General features: G+C 40.1%; 1 protein-coding gene across 1 annotated transcript in view; it reads right to left on the bottom strand.

The window, feature by feature from the left end:
• The window catches only part of mgat4a (alpha-1,3-mannosyl-glycoprotein 4-beta-N-acetylglucosaminyltransferase A), a 33,799-nt gene that overhangs the window by 8,374 nt on the left and 8,554 nt on the right, over positions 1 to 16,871 (bottom strand). Inside the window, exons 2-7 of the mRNA XM_031294227.2 lie at positions 8,624 to 8,791; positions 7,412 to 7,552; positions 2,323 to 2,456; positions 2,154 to 2,200; positions 1,929 to 2,042; positions 810 to 885 (exon numbers count right to left, since the gene is read on the bottom strand). Of these exons, the coding sequence (XP_031150087.1) occupies positions 810 to 885; positions 1,929 to 2,042; positions 2,154 to 2,200; positions 2,323 to 2,456; positions 7,412 to 7,552; positions 8,624 to 8,791 (680 nt within the window). The remainder of the gene's footprint in view (positions 1 to 809; positions 886 to 1,928; positions 2,043 to 2,153; positions 2,201 to 2,322; positions 2,457 to 7,411; positions 7,553 to 8,623; positions 8,792 to 16,871) is intronic.

Raw genomic sequence — 16,871 nt, 5'->3', positions numbered from 1 at the left:
TGTTTCAAAAGAAGTTGGAGGCAGCAAAAAAAAAAACACCGCTGGCTAAACTATTTAAAAATGGCGGTTTTGTTCAGGACACCCTAGTCTATCGCTAGCAATGATGATGCAGTGATTAGTGACGATTCCCTCTGACCAATCAGTAGTCTGCAGGTTTTCACGTCACCTTTTGGTATCGGCTCAGCTCGCTTGGAACCTGGACGGAGGTGGTACTAAAAAAAGTAGAGTCGAGGCAAGTCGAGCAGGTGCCATGTAATGGAAAAACGCCATACATCCACTCAAGGACAACACTCTAAACTGAGCTAAGAAACACTCGCTACACTAGAGTAGCAGTAGATATCAGACAGGCAATACCTCTTCCCTTCAGGTGAGAGCATAGAATGGAAATGACATACCCAGAAAGATGGATGATTAACAACACAGTGAAACTAAACCGTCAATGGCTAACGTTAGCGTTAACATTCATACAAACGCTCCCAAATTGGACGCCTAGTTTAGCCAAGAGGACAGATAAGAGCTTTAGAAGTCTAAGAGGATTAGGCTAAGAATAAGTGAAACTGGCTCAGGTCTGATGAAAACAACACTGGCTCTGATGAATGACTGCAACAACATGCATTTGCTTCAGTACTTGCCATGTTTTAAATTTGGTATGACATGCTCCAACCAAAAAGCAAACCAGTGTTTGCCTAATAACAGGCTTTCACGCTGACACATTATAAGTAACTGTCTACAGAGCTCTTCTTAAAATGCACTCCAACAAGTTGCTATGTGAAAATGTATTGTATTCGTGTATCTATTTAAGAACATACCTGGACATAATAAACTCCTTTGCTCACAGCATACATCATGAGGAAGGAATAGTCCAGATTTTGCTTGGTTCGCCATCTAAACAAAGAAGAAATCATCAGCACATAATAAACCGTACACAATAATACACACATGAAAAGCAAAATCATCTTACTGTATTTTAAGTTACCCTCTGGGATATACACACTGCTTCACATGCAAAAAGATCAATTGTGAAAATCAGGTATTCCCAGGTACACTGTGAACAACAGACTACTGAAAAATGTATAAACCAGTGCTGTCCCACTAATTGTTTGATCTGACTGATCTGCCATTATTGCAGTCTGACCTGTGGCTGTTTACCACAGGCTGCAGGTGTTTGGGATGCTTCCAGAGAGGCAGGTGTGGAAGGTGGCGCGCACACACACACACACACACACACACACACACACACACACACAATAAATATGAGTGCATGGATGCACGTGCACTTAAACTCAGCCAAGTGGTTGAGTGTTGCTGCTGCTTCAGCAGTGAGGGAATGTAATAAGCCTTTTTCTATCCCATTCACTTAGTTGCACTCACACTCACACACACACACACAAATATAACAGTTTTATACCCGGGTCCATGTTGAACAAGATGCTAACTGTTCAGAAGCATCTGTGCTCAAAAACACCCACAACATAACACATACTCAGGCCTGAAGGCTATGATCAGAGTACAAACTCTAAGTAGTTGGCAAAAACTGCACCATAAACACATTTCTAATGAAGCCAGTTGTTAGCCAACTATAAAGAGAAGATAAGTACAGAGGATAATAAGAGGGAGCACTACAGAGAAAAAGAGATAGAGGGTGCTGCTGCTGATGACCTTGATCAGACTTTGAGAAATGCCTGTGGAATACTAAGTACCTCGGCAGCCAACCTAAAAGCTCTTGCTTGCTCCCTGCCTCCCACTTTCCCCCTGACTCATCCTTTACTTTCTCTGCAATCCTCATCACAGCTCTCCTGCATTTCATTTCTCTCAGGGCTGGTTTCTTCATGATTACCATAATGATTTCTATCATATTTTTCCTAATTGAATGTCAGAGCAGTGAACGCACAGGTAACACAGATGTCTTGGCTATGTGAGTTGCTTACTTGACTCTCTCTTTGGAGTCTCCAAAAGTCTCTTTGAGGTTGGTGAGTTCGGGGTAATAGGCGGCTGGTGGGGAGATCACCTCCAGCAAGCCTGAACTCAGCTCTGTAGAAAACCTGAAGAAAGAAGGTGATGTTGAAAGTGTGACACACGCAATTTTCTCACTTACAGTATACAATATTTCCACCTTTTTGCACATCTGTCAAGAAGCAGAGAAGTGTACTCACTCTTTCTCCAGGCCAGCAACCACGCTGTGAACATAGTCCACGTCAGTCTGCAGAGACAAAACAAGGAAGACACATTAGACCCACAGACCTATTTTAAATGTATCATTTTTAAATTAACTGTGCAGAAGCACCATGCCTTGATTGCTACTGTATGAAGATGGCATCTCACCTCCCCAACGAAGACAATAATGACACAGTCAAGTTTCTCCTCTGGTGACAGCTTGTCTATTAGCGAACGCAGTGTCTCTGACAGATAAGACTTCACCTTCCGCTTCACTGTGGGGATCCCCATCACCATGGTGACTAAGAAGAAGAAGTGTGAGGTGAGAACAGTAAGTGCCAAAGGTTGCTGGGTTGGGGTTTTAATCACGTGGATCCAAAACCAAATAATCTTTGCTTGTTAGACAATGACTAATTACATTGGCCTAAATCCACAAGAACAAAAATTCATGGCCAGACTGACAGATGGCAGTGGGAAGGATGACTGATGGAGGTAGTTTGGAACGCATCTGCACTACCATGCTGCATGTCATTAAAGATAAGTGTATTTAAACTACAATCTTACACAATGTGTAACTTGAGTAAAGAGTCACTGAATCACCACGTAGAGGCAACAATGTTTGGACTTTAGACAGAGGTAACAAATATTTATCATAGCTGGAATTTACTCAACATCATTGTGTATGCCAAGCGTAGCTAAATTCGTTCATGAGAGCTAAGCTAAGTCAACAAAGCCAGACGGGCCAACACCGACAGCAATGAGAAAAAGAAACTAGAGATCTTATTACTGATTAACGTGTAATTTTTTTCAATTACTTGATTCAAAATGTATCGATAAAAACATCAAAAGGTTATGCCTATTGTCTTGGGCTAATGGGCCAGAAAAACAGCAAATCCCACATTGTGAGAAGCCAGAAACTGCTGATGTGTTTTCCTTGATACCAAACAATTAATCAATCAATCTAATTCATTTTGTCAGTCAACTAAGCGATTGATCGCGTCAGCAAAACCCACTGATCGCAAATATGAAGCTGACAATCATCTCTGAGCTAAGAAAGGTCACACGTAGGAGCAGATGTTACATTCAGCTGAGGATAGGCTGATGACGGGAGACATGGAAAGAGAGGAAAAGAGAGTGGCTATTGTCATCTCCCTGTCGCTTGGTGGTGGTTGTGACTTAACAGACGGCCTCTTCTTTAGTGTGGAGAGCTCCCCCACAACAGACTGTTGCAGTCATAAAACCAGTTCATTTTACTCTTTAAGACACAAGGATCACTCTCACTAGGGAAAGAGAGAGTGAGGGAATAAGAGCAAAGAGCGTACAGCAATTCCACACTGGTGTGACAGCAAATGCCAAGATGAAGTTATCAGGCTGGTTATCTGACACAGAATCAGTGTTTTCTTCACACTGAGGAAAATAAGTCAAAACAGCAGCATGACATTGCCTATTAGCCTCTGTGTGTTTCATGTTTTCATGGTGTATTTGCCTTTTACTTAATCCAAAACCTAGGTTCATATACTACAGAAGGCCGTTTTGCAAACAAGGTTAAGTGTTGTATTAGTGTGTGTGCAGTTTAAAAGGGAGAGCATGCTGACTGAGCTGATGTGGGGGCACAAGGGGCCTCAACAACAAACTTAAGGTGCAGAATGTGAGAGAGTGAGCAGCACAGTGGACTGGGGAAAGGGTACAGAGTGATCTGTGCAGCGTAGAGAATCTGTCCCAGTTTTGCTTTGTGTTTCTCACACCGAGCTCCGTGTCATATAGCAACACCCACCACCACCAAGAAAGTAGGTCGAGGATGAAAGGAGAATGTGGGAGGAAGGAAAAGAGACAGAGAGTGACAGAATAAGGGAGGGTGGCAGACAGTGAATGAGTGATAATGCATGCAAGTGCAGCGTGAGCAGGACCAACTCCATGACTGCCCCTCCCTGTGTCCCTTGATCAGCCTGGACGCTTCACTCTGCCATCCTTTCATGTCAAAAACAGCTAAACAATCTACATTTATGTCCACTTCTCTGTCACATCAGTGAAAAGACCTGATTTGACATGCCTTACACGTAACACAGCTGGTATTCGGCTGTGTTTGTTATGTTCAGCAAATTGGCACTTGATTGTTTGCTTAAACGTAGCATGGAAAATAACTATGTAAGAGTAAGCTACATGTTAAATAAATGAAATTAAACACAAAGTGTGGTCTTAGTGGCATATGTATATGGATTATATTTGGAGTTTGTTTTCTTTTTGTTTGAAGGAGTCTAACCCACACTCACATTCCTGAACTTATAACTAATCAAAGCTTGTGCAACTATCTGTGTGTCCCTGAGGCTATACATTATACAGGGAATACAACCTTAATACTGAGAATAACATATCTAGATTATAGATAGATAGATTACCTTGTTTGTATCTATCTACAATAACATATCTTTGTTTTTGATATTGCATGAAATAATTAAAAAAGAAGCCTTTTTCTCATAAGGAGTGTGGATGCTATATAAAAAAAAAAAACGGAAGCTTTTTTAAAACTTCTAAGCTTTCAAGGTCTTACAAAGCATGAGGGACAGTGTGTGTGTGTGTGTGTGTGTGTGTGTGTGTGTGTGTGTGTGTGTGTGTGTGTGTGTGTGTGTAATCCATAAACTGAGTAAATCACCTATTTAAAATCCTTTCATTTGTGTAAAAAATGGCCATGTTTCTCACACTCTAAATTTTTAGTATCATGTTACTTAAGTGGTTCGTTCAATAAATTGAATCTCCAATTCAATTTATGTTGTATTGGTTCTGCTTGTGTGCCATTTAATGCTGCACAAAACAGCTTCACTAATGAAAAGAAGAAATTTCCAATATTTCTTTAAAAAAACATGATCAACGGCACAAACTTCACAGCCGGGGAAATTAGTGATGGTTGAAAGCTTTGGCTCGTGTTTGCCGATGCATTTTAGCCAAAAATGTTTGCACGAAGGGTGAGGTTTGATATCCAAGGTACAAGATTCTAGCACAGTCCTGTGTTACAAAACAGGGTTTCTTGGTTTATAAGGGGGTATGAGTGTGTTGAAAACCTACAGAATTGAATTAGTTTCAGATGTTGTTGATTAGATTATGTTGATTAATGAACTGAGATCACAACTTCTGCCATTCAGACTGAGGTTTCCATGCCATATTTTGAAGTTACTTCTGAAAGTGAACAAGCAATTATGTCGGAGGCACGAAATATAATACCGGTTAAGCAAAGAAAGCAGCAACAAAATATGCAAATGTAGAAATCATGTTACTGTCAATTTACGCCTCTTTCACACAGAAGCAAAAAAACACAGTTGCATTATACCAAATACAACTGGCAGCGCAATTAGCAGCAGTGAGTGGGATGCTGGCGAGGTGTCACTGCACTAGCAACTTCTACTGGTTAGTTGGGACACCTATACGGAGAGCGTGGGATATGGGAAAGACTGGGCGAACTTTCACATGCGTTAGGCGGCCCTTGTAGTGAGGTTCAGACACATGACTGTGTACACTCTCCTCAGGCCAACAGAAGAGTCAGCAGCAACTGTAGCACAAGGAATTACAAATTGGGGAGGAAAAAAACAGAGCTTCAACTGTAGCTTGTAACATGTTTAATAGCTGGTCCTTGTAAACACATGTTGCTGTTGCTTGGCAACAAAATAAGTACTGACTGTTTGTAAAAGGGCACATGTTGGCACGCTGGTGGCTTGCTTAAGGCCATATGTGTGTTTGGAACAAGCAAGGCTGCATTTAGAATAATGCTCTTTTGTTAGTTCCAGTCTAAAAGGGGCTCCAGTCAGGCCCTACTCCAACCATTTCAGACTCAGAGATTCTCTGAACCATTTCTTAACGTAACCCTTGTTCAATTCAAAGTGAGATGATGTCCTAATTCGCACAGCTATAAATATCCCAATGTCAGATATGCTCAGACCAGCATAAAAACAAGTGGAAAGTAAATGAAAGATACAGAGGTGGACAAAGAAGAACAATGAGCAATAGAAAAAAAGGGAGGCCAAAGGCACTATTGCCAGTGGCTAATCAAGTATGTCATGGGGCATGTATGGATGTTTGTAGGGGCAAAACTTCACCCGCCGCCGCAGAGAAACACAATCACTTCCCAGTAGCAGTACCTCCTGCTTGGTTGTGCATTCCAGTGAACACAACTGATAGTGTTTTAGGGTGGGAAGCTGGTGAGAACAAAGCAGCAGACAGCGACGATCGATCAGTGGCTAGACATTCTCTAGAGAAAAGCAAAAAGAGTCTTAAAGGTAACAAATACCTGCCCACCTGTCATAAAACCAGACAGACGGGCAATGGCTAAGAGATGGCAATGATAGGCCTTGCATTTTTCCTTGTTTCCTGGGGGAATACATGCACTCTTTGATCAAACAGGCTACAGGCCAGGGACAAGAAACTCCCATTATTCTCTTTTATCTATCCCTTCTTCCTTTCCTTTAATTTGTCTTGGGCCTCTGTTCTTCCCCTAGGTCATTGTCATTAGGAATGTGGAAACACCACTTGAGCTGTTCAGCTCCAAAACTCGCACCCCAAATTCACTCCAACTATCACACTCAAATTAGTAATCCTCTTAGAGAGAACTTGATATAGGAGAGGTCACATGCTGAATGCTTCTGTTGGAGGGGTGAAAGGAAGAAACATTCAAAAATAAAAATGGGGTTGCTGAAAATAGGAGTTATTAGAAAAGAGTGAAAAAGGAGCTAAATAATCCATATGAAAGAGGAGCCAATGGCAGACAGCAGTGTTGACAGGACATGCTGCACCTTTGTAAAAGGTAGGTTTCACTAAAGAAAACTACCTAGTGTTTCCTAATGTAAACTTTCTTTGTAAAGCACTTTTAAAAACGTTACAGTGCACCTCTCAGGTTAAAAAAAGAGAGCACAACAGACAAGCAATTGAACACAAAGTGCAAGTGCATGTCATAAATATAAAGTAGGATAGAGATGTGAAAGCAAAAGGGAAATACCTGTTCGATCAAGCTAAGAGGTAGGATACATACCTTGTAAAGTAAATAGGGAATTACACTGTGCATACACTATACTTATCTTCTTCAGAATGATCCTATTGCAAAGCTCAGTCACCAACTGAAAACTAGTTGAGACTTAATTCTCTCCCTGATTGTAATGCGGATCTCTGGAGGTTTTACTGTGTTTGTGTAGCATGCATATTCTGGAGAAAAACCCTCATTAATCAGGGAAGTTACTGTTGTACTGAATGTGCTGTGTGTGTATACGCTTCTCACCTCCTGTGCGGCCGAGACCAACCTGCACGGCAGGGTGCAGGCTGCCCTCATTGTCGAGAAGGTGAGGCAGGTGGTGGTAGATATTTGGCACCTGGAGAGGTTTCCTATTTGCGAGCTCCTTCAGGAGTTTCTGTGTCTCATCTGAAAGCAGGCACACAGAGAAAACTTTTCTCACTTTCATTAAATGATGACAGGAGTATAATTATGCTGACTTTTAAAGCACCAGCTGTTAATGTGCTCTGGTAGAAATGTGATGCTATCACTACAGAATGAATAAAACATTTAACTATACACAGCAGAAAATCAGACTTCTTTACGAGAATATGAATACTTAATGGCTGCAGCACCCTGTCTACGCTTGTGACTTATACCATACTGCATGGTTTACAGATTAATACTGTATTTCCCTTATGCAGGGCTCTTTGTGTTTTGTACTAGTCCACTGCTGCCAATAGTAAGACAAAATCATATAATCTAATCGAGTTTTCATTTTCCATTTGTCTGTGTGCATGATGTATGAGTAAATTAAAATCTAAACATTTTTGAAAATCATAACTGCCAGAAGACGAATTCAAATCAAACTAAATTGAAATATAATTTTCAGAAGCATAACACTGCTATTAGGATAATAAAACTGAATATGAAATGGACTTTTCATTTAAAAATTGGCGGACAATGTGCAACGTAAGCTTAGAAACAACATTTCAAACTAGACTTTTACATTCTTATTTGAATTGTGTTCTATGCCAAGCAGTGAAATGGTATTGTGATTGCTGCGTCCACCCTGCGGTTTTGAGGGTTGACTGAGACAGATTTAGATTTAGTCTATAAAGAATCCTGCCACTTGGAAAATGACCGCGGAAAAATTTCATTTAATTTTCATTAAGAAATTAGCTAGCGCTTTGAAAGGGTACTTCCCCAAGCATTTTCTTTGAACTAATAAGATCTAGTCTTCTTCATAACACTGTGTTACAATGTCTAGAAATCTAAAAGCAGGCAAAAACAAAAGAGCCCTTTGTAACACCTAGGAGCCATGTGTGTTTTTGATTGTAACCTATGCAACAGGTGATGCAGAGCCAGTACAAGAGGGAATGCTCGATCTATGCTACGACATCTGATGTGCAAAAATGACTGCAAAACGTTAATGTTTCCTTAACAGTGTAAAAGCTCAGTTGGAGTTAATGAGTCTTCAGATGTGAATATGTCAGTTACCTGAGAAGTTTGTGAGAGCATCTTTGCTGCTGTTAGTCTCGGCGATGGCGCGTCTGAACTGCTCGAGAATGTTGTTGAGCTCAGACGAGCGCTGCAGCGTCCTGTGCTCGGCCACACGAAGGCGTTCTTTCAAGGCATGGAACTCCCGCTGGTATGCTATCAGCTTCTCTATAAGACAGATGCAAAAGGTGTGCATTAGCAGGCGCTACTTTTCTCTAAACTACTGCAGTACCATATAATGATATCATTGACAATGATACAGCACTCAGGAGCAGCTATTTATTGGCAATTCCAACAACGCGTTTCTTTTTACTGGATATGACTTGTGGTGTATGAGATGCTGTTTACTGAGAATATGTGAGGAAACGTTATCAGGAAACAGAAGTTTAGCGGTTGGAGTAGGAGTTTGAAAGTAGAGGCTGTGAAATTCTATGAAAAAGGGAGTAGCTGTGGTCTGTTGGTGGGCTAAGATTATGGACGTTTCATATAAAATAGATCAAGTAAGATAGATACAGCACAGTGAGTCAGTCTAGGGTAAGCTGCATATCTTACTTTACTTGTTGAAGTTTTTGTGTTGGGTTTCTTTTCTAATGTAGTATTTGTATTGCTTTGGTGTTGTATAAGTACTACTGTATAAGTAATACATTTATTAATTAAAGTATTTATTATGTTTGGAGATGATTAGAAATGGAGATGGTTTTAAGCCAAGAAAGCACATTTGTGGTAGTCATTGACACACCTATAAAGCAAGTCTTAAGGCAGTTACACACCAACCAGACGGCCGACCCTCGGCAGAAAAGGCAGTTGGACTGATCAGTCTCCCCGAGTTAGTCAAAAAAAGTGCCTCGGAACACACCAAAGCGACGAGACGTAATACATCTCCATAACAGCAGGCGGCGCTAATCTGTATTGTCGCCCAAAAATGAAAACCAGCAGCTGATTGGACGAACGCGTCACGTGGGTTTGTTTTCTCCAGAAATTCAAAGACAGACTGTCATGGCGGCTTGTTCAGAATACGATCTCATATTGTACTAAAATAGTTCACCGAAACGTGTTTCTGAAAACATTTTAAGCGAGAAATAGGCCATGCAGTTGCTGAATCTGTCTTCATTTCAGATCAACAAAGGTCAGTTTAAAAGATTTGTCAGATTTTGAGAGGCTTAGTCACGCTCATTCCGCTCGCCGTTTCCGGGTGAGTCCCGACTGCCCTGTCTCCAACTGAACACGTCAGGTCGGCCAAAATGAAGGCCGACAGCTCCTTGGACGAATGACGGCACGGAACACACCGAACAGACTCGAGTCACCAACCTCGCCAGACTGTCCAACGGCCGATTATCGGCCCGGTGTGTAGCTGCCTTTAGTGTCAATATTAGCAGAGAAGACTCGATTTTGTTCCAAAATCCATGAGGGAGAGTACAAAGAACATCTCAGGTGTATATCTGTGTGTGTTAGGTGGGGTTGTGGTTTTGGCCAGTCTCTGATCTTCCTCTGCAGGTAGATTTATTGTTCCCTTTCAGAGAGCCCTTTACTACAACAAAACCCAATCTTCCCCTCTCCATCACTCTCTCTCTGACTGAGCTATTGTCCATCCACTCTGCCCTGGCCCCTCTTTTGCACAGAACCATGTTTTTTCCCCCCTAAATGTTGATCTCTAAGACACACAGACAGATGCTGTCATTTGGCCCAAAACTTCATGAAAAGGGCAGCATCAAACTAAAAACAGACTTTCATCTTCACAGTCCTTTGATTGTAGGACTCCGGGCCTGTTGAGATGAAACCACACCTGTAACCCCACTGTTCAAAGAAACAAAGACACACAGAGCACCACAGGACCAGAAACAAGAGGTAGATAAGGTTTCTAGTATGTATCCCTTGTACAGATGTATAAGGTGTTGAAACTTTAGGCATTTTGCATGTATTGAGCAATATCACATTCTTTTTCGAAGAAGTGCCTCTCCCATTACCTGAGCAGCGTGTTAATGCAGAGTTTGTTGGGCAGTGTTTACATACATTTTAGTTAAGTCACTCTTGATATGCTTTCATTACCGCAACACAAAAGTTGACCATGACTTCACCTTTAAAAAAAAAAAATTCAAATATATGGTATACAGCCACTGGATGACTGAATATGCATAATGCATGCATTAAACAATTACCTGAGGTCTGGATGTCTATACAATCTCATTATTCTTCTCTGCTCTCTAGAACCATGAGTTGTGGGGGCAGGGCTAAGTGGCTATGCTCTACCTCAGAGTTTAACAACCTCCCCTCTCCTTCCTTCTGTTTGCATCCAACCTCTGTCATCCCTTCCTCCTAATTTTATACTCAAGGTTTTTAGTGTCCTATATGAGTAACTTTCTACACGATCTGCTCATCCATCCTGACGTATGCTTTTGTTTTTTCTCTGAACCCTCGTCTTTTGTGGTATTTTGCCTTGACGTATCATCCTTGATTCCTCTGCTCTGGTTATATGATTTATTAATGAGAAACGTGGGAGTTGTATATATAATGGGGGTTCAAACTGCCTTTAGAATGAATAGACTCAAGGCCGCACGCACGCACGCACGCACACAAATATATTACTAAAATGAGCTGATCAGCATGGGTTAAAGCCAGAAAACAGGGCACCTGGGTAGCTCACCTGGTAGAGCAGGCGCCCATACAATATAGAGGTTTACTCCTCGACGCAGCGGCCGCAGGTTCGACTCCGACCTGTGGCCCTTTGCTGCATGTCTTTCCCCTTCTCTCCCCTTTCAAGTCTAAACTGTCCTATACAAATAAAAAGAATCTCTTTTAAAAAGTCTAAACTGTCCTATACAAATAAAAAGAATCTCTTTTAAAAAAAAAAATCCAGAAAACAGTACGTTTTTAAAGAAATGAAAACGATAAAGTCACGGCCTCTATTGCAAAAACAATCGACTTGGGCATATTTGACAAATACTCTTTGTTCTGGTACTGCAACTTGATAGCAAAACTGACACTTGGCAATTTTTTTCAACCAAATATGCTGAATTCAGTAACTAAAAAAAGTTACATAAATGAGAAACTAAATAAATCTCCATCCACACAAGCATTTAGGCTCCATATCAGAAATGATCTCTGTCCATATTAACACGTCTGACAACGCATATCATGACCATTCGCATACACTGGGCATGCACATGCCGGTGTAAACATGAAACAGATTGTCTAATGTTACTGGAGTTGACAGTCATGGATGTATAAGTTAAAACTACAGAAAATATTTTGGAGAAAGAACAAGAATGGCAAAAGATCAGAGATTTATGTGTCGCAGCTTCCAAAGGGCCCAGTTTCTGCCCATCCAGACTACAATGCAACAGAGTTTTTAAACTTAAACGGGGTCAGCAGTGTTTCCAAATGTCTCAGTTTTAGGGCCTCGGAAACACCTCAGTAGTGTGGCCGCATAAACGTAGAAAAGATATTCGTTTTAAAAACATTGTGCGGATGTAGCCTTCGAACAGATGTGTCTGAAGACTCCTTAAAACATTGCAAGAAGCTTGTATTTGGTAACATCTAGGGCTGTGTATTGGCAAGAATCTGGCGATACGATACATATCACCATACATGGGTCACGATTCAATATATTGCAATATATTTCAATACTGTGTGTAAGGCGATATATTGGGAAGTATAATTTTAGAAAGACTAATATTTAAAAAAAGACATGATGTTCATAAAGTCAAAGAAGTTTACTTTAGGTAAACAATTCAGTACACAGAAAATCAAACTGCCAGTTTGGGATGGTGGTTCACAGGTTCTTAGTGAGCACATTTTTATATGCTAAAGTAGGCCAAAGTTCAGCCATAGCCAGTGGCACTGTTAGGCACGGTTAGGCGAGGACACTAGTGGTGTGTCTCAGCATAGCCATCTAGCGGTAGGGGGTTTAAACACAACATAAACGTGAACCACTGTCTTACCTGAATATTTTTGAATGTTTAAAAAAAACAAAAATAATAATATATTTCCTTTTTGATAATCGATACAGTATTGCAAAATAAAATCTTGCGATACTCAAGTGTATCGATTTTTTCTTACACCCCTAGTAACATCTTAATGTAAGCGCTTACCAGCTCTTCTTTGTCCACATGGTATTTTTTTAAAGCTCCTGTGAACAAAACTCCTCTATCAAGAGCGTTTTTGCTCGGGAAAGAGGGACATAGGTGTTATGAACAACAAATTTAAATAATGTTTAAATACACTTAATACTTATATAATAACATAATACTTATTTATTCCAGCATCCTTTGCACTACGCTCCATAATTAAAATAATAATTTATCACAAAAATGATTTACTCCTGCACTTTGCACTCTTCATTGCACTACTGCCTCAACCTGTCTATATTGTTTCTGTTTATAGTGCGTATATATTGTTTGTTTTTGTTGTTTGTTTTGTATGAGTAAGCACATTGTGAGCAATGTATAATCCAAAGCAAAATTCCTCGTATGTGTCCTCATACCTGGCAAATAAAGCTGATTCTGATTCTGATTCTGATTATTGATTCACATCCTTGTTGTTGTACTTGTTATGGCATGGTGCTTACGCACATTGACCTCAGTAATAGTGATACAAAAAATCTAAAGACAATGGATGGATGTCTAAGCTTGGCTACATAGATCTTCAAACTACCATCTTCTGAACTTCACAAGAGAGAACAAGGATGATCTTAGTGCTGAGAAATACTTTACAGAAATCCAACCCTGAACTCACCAGGGTGTTGAGTTGTATTAGTCAATCCATTAGCTCATCAAAAGCCCTCACAGTGATCTTGTCCTTGACCCCGTTCTCCCTTGCTGATGCATGCTGCTGACTGCAGGTTCATGAGTGCTGATAAGGGACTTGTGCAGTTTATGTTTGCATGAGTGAGAGAGTTGCAGCACATAATATGCAGGTGTCCTTGTTAAAGCAAAATTTCACTTTTTCCAGCACATTTTCACTTTGAAATACACAACTGCCCATTTAACAATACATCACAAATAACGTCTGAACAAATAACCAGGAAGTACATACATACAGTGTATGCTGACTAAAAAACTGTTCTTGTACAGTTTGTCTACTTAATTTGCTGACCTGGTCTACTGTATTCAAAACATTTAGTTTTTAGATGAAAAAAGAAATCAAACCTCATCTATATGTTTAGATGGTGTTTGTTCTTAATTACTTTAAAATGTTTCAGATAGTATAAGCACCATTTTTCATTCCTTACATTTTAAATATGGGAAATCAGCACTCAGTTAAATTCCTCTTTTGACACAAAGTGGTGATTCATTCTCTTTGAAATACAAGCTCAGCTAAATTTGTCAACAATGTCCCAGTTACTCAGGATGAGCCACCGACCTTACCGTCAACACTTTTCATTGGAACTACTTTCTAAAGAAGCAACAGGCCCCTTGGCTCATTGTGATTATGATGAACTGATCTGAGCAGGACTAGCCTTAGTAGCTTATACAGTGTTTCTGAAAAGACATATTGTTGAGTTTTTCCAAATTAATGAAAGTGGCTATCTGAGGAATCCAACATTTATAGAAAATTCAGTTTTCTTGGAAATGTTTATGTTACTACTTCCTCTGTATATATAGCAACACACACTTTTATTTTCTATTTCTAAACAGGCAATTATTAGATGTTCAGCAAAAATTATCATCCTGAGTTAATGTTAACTTTAACTCTTAGTCCTTCCTTCTTTTAATGCACCCTATTAAACTTTGAATCAGGCACTTTGCCAGAAGTCACATTTATCAAAATACTTTTCCCCCCTAATTTCGATCTCAGCAGACTGTCTCCGTGTACTGACAGTAAGCCAATTTACCTCAAAAGCACTTTGGCTTTTACTCACATTAGACTGTTAAATCAGCAACCTCAACAAATTTAACAATCCTTAAACATGTTAGGGTTGAAAAACGCAGCAGCACAAGTAGCAGTCCTAATGACCTCAGCATCACAAGAATTAGAGGAGAGTGACTAGGCAAGGTGTGATTTCTGTTTTTGTTTTCCTCGAGATCGCAGAGGGTGGGGGAGGGTTTTTGTTCTTGTTCAATTGTATGTGTATGTTCTGTATGTTCTAAATATAAAAAAACAATAAAAAAAATTGATCAAAAAACAAAATACATTTTAGGGTTGCTGAAAATATGCCATGTCATTAAGCCTTTTCTTATGGACTTGCAGCTACAGATTCCACCTGCCAGACATAGGAGTAAGATGCACATGACTGCAAAACATGTCCATATGCATTATGCATGTATGAAGACCCTCAAGTGATGCACCTGCTAGCCACGTGCTTCTACACTGCAGCTGCTATGTGCAACACAAAACATTTAACTAGGCTGTTACCTCCCAAGTGTGGCAGCTGGTGCATAACATGAACTTGAGATGAATAGGATAAAAACAGGAATAGTTCTAACATGTTGGATCTAATAGTACACAGATGCCCCACCAACAGTCTAGATCAACAGAAGTACATTTCCAGGATAAAGCCCGACATCTGGTGCATCCCTCTACTTCTGCTCTGTGTGTTGCCGCTCTCAAAATCTGTTCGCTTTGAAAACAACTTTGAAACAACAACAAACCTCGAGCTAGCATTTGAAGAAAATTTGGACCGTGCAATAAGGCAGGCCTGCTTGGTTGTTTTGGTGAATGAGGGATTGTAAAGATTTACAAAGAATATGTTTACTGCATTTACTATCTAACTGGGATGTTTTGGGACGTTTGCTCATTTATATAAATAAATGAGCTAAATTTAAATAAATAATGCATGGTTCTGCTGCACTGCTAGCAAAGTTTGTAACTACAAAAGGGGGGCCCTGCAGAGAAAGTTTGGGAACCACTGCTATGGACGAAGTACACATGGCAATACACTGGTAAGAGAAAATGATGTTTAACTATGAATACAGCTATATTAAATAGCTCACATTACTGTATTGTGTGAACCGTTAACTTTATTTAATATTTTATGAGGCGTTTTCTTTTGCGGGGTGCGAATGTTACACCAAAACAAGTTCCTTCGCGAGACCATTTTGCAGAGCCACAGTCCAGAGCTTAGCGCCACCCAAGACGAGATTGGTTTAAAGAAATGCCAATAAACCAGAACACGTTTTTCTCCTATCCAAGAATGCAAATGTGGTGTAGCCAGACCTTACTCCACAGTGCTGTAGAGATCTGGCAATGCGAGACTATCCCCACTATTAATCTAACATGACTTATGGAGTCAACATTTTTGTGATTGTTGCGGGCAAAAATCCTTGATTATGCGCCACATTTTCTTAAAAAATGCGATGGAATATGCGGGATATTTATGCAATTTTATGAGATGAAATTGCGGGAACTTGCAAAAACTGTGGTTTCATCATGGCTTCATTGCAGCTTTTCGATTGATGTTCACGTCGCGTAATTACGGCACTTCATAACGTTCCCATGGCAACAGGGGAAAATGGCTGCTCTTGTGTGAAGTAAACGCAACATTTTTCAACTTTCTGCTAAGATATATGTGACTTTTTTGCAACGAAAATGTGGGGATTATGAAATCATGCAAGCCCCGGATATTTTGCGCAGAAATCAGCAATTTATGCGGCAAAAGTGCGGCGTATTTGAAATAATGCGGCCCCCGCATAAATATGCGGACTTTGGCTGATTATGCATTGAATTATGCGATCGCGTAATCGCGTTTTTCTGGAGGGACTGAATATTACTGTACTGTGATAATCATATCCACTGGATGTGTTACTTTTAAATGATACTAGTTAATACAAGTTACATTTTTTGGGTCAACAGTCTCACTCACTGGGTATGTATCATGCAACACTTATCTTCACACAGAGAGAAGAAAACAAGCACACCAACACACAAATGATCTTGCACGCACACAGAGTAGTAGTATTGATTTTTGGGATATTTTCTGGAGGAGAAGTGGAAGTCGATCTATGAGTAGGCGAGTGATATTCCCTGAACGGTTCCGTGTAGTTTGCAGAAAGAGAAAATGCACACCTTTATCTCATTCTGTCCTTTTTTCGCAATACACCACAACCCTTTCACCTCGCCTTTAAAATAAAGTGAAAGGATGTGGTGTCAAAAAGTGAAGTAGTATCAGAATAAGCCGGACCAATAATTGCACTCTTTGCACTTTTCCAACTCAGATTCTTGATTTTTAATCCTAACTATTGTTTCTTCTGACCTACACCCACTCTTCTTCCTTTACTGTACTGTAAGTCATAATAAGCTCATGCAGCCTGCT

The sequence above is a fragment of the Sander lucioperca genome, chromosome 8, assembly GCF_008315115.2.
Source record: "Sander lucioperca isolate FBNREF2018 chromosome 8, SLUC_FBN_1.2, whole genome shotgun sequence".
Classification (NCBI taxonomy): Eukaryota; Metazoa; Chordata; class Actinopteri; order Perciformes; family Percidae; genus Sander; species Sander lucioperca.
Note: the sequence above shows the minus strand (reverse complement) of the source record. Positions and strands in the feature narration are given on the sequence as shown.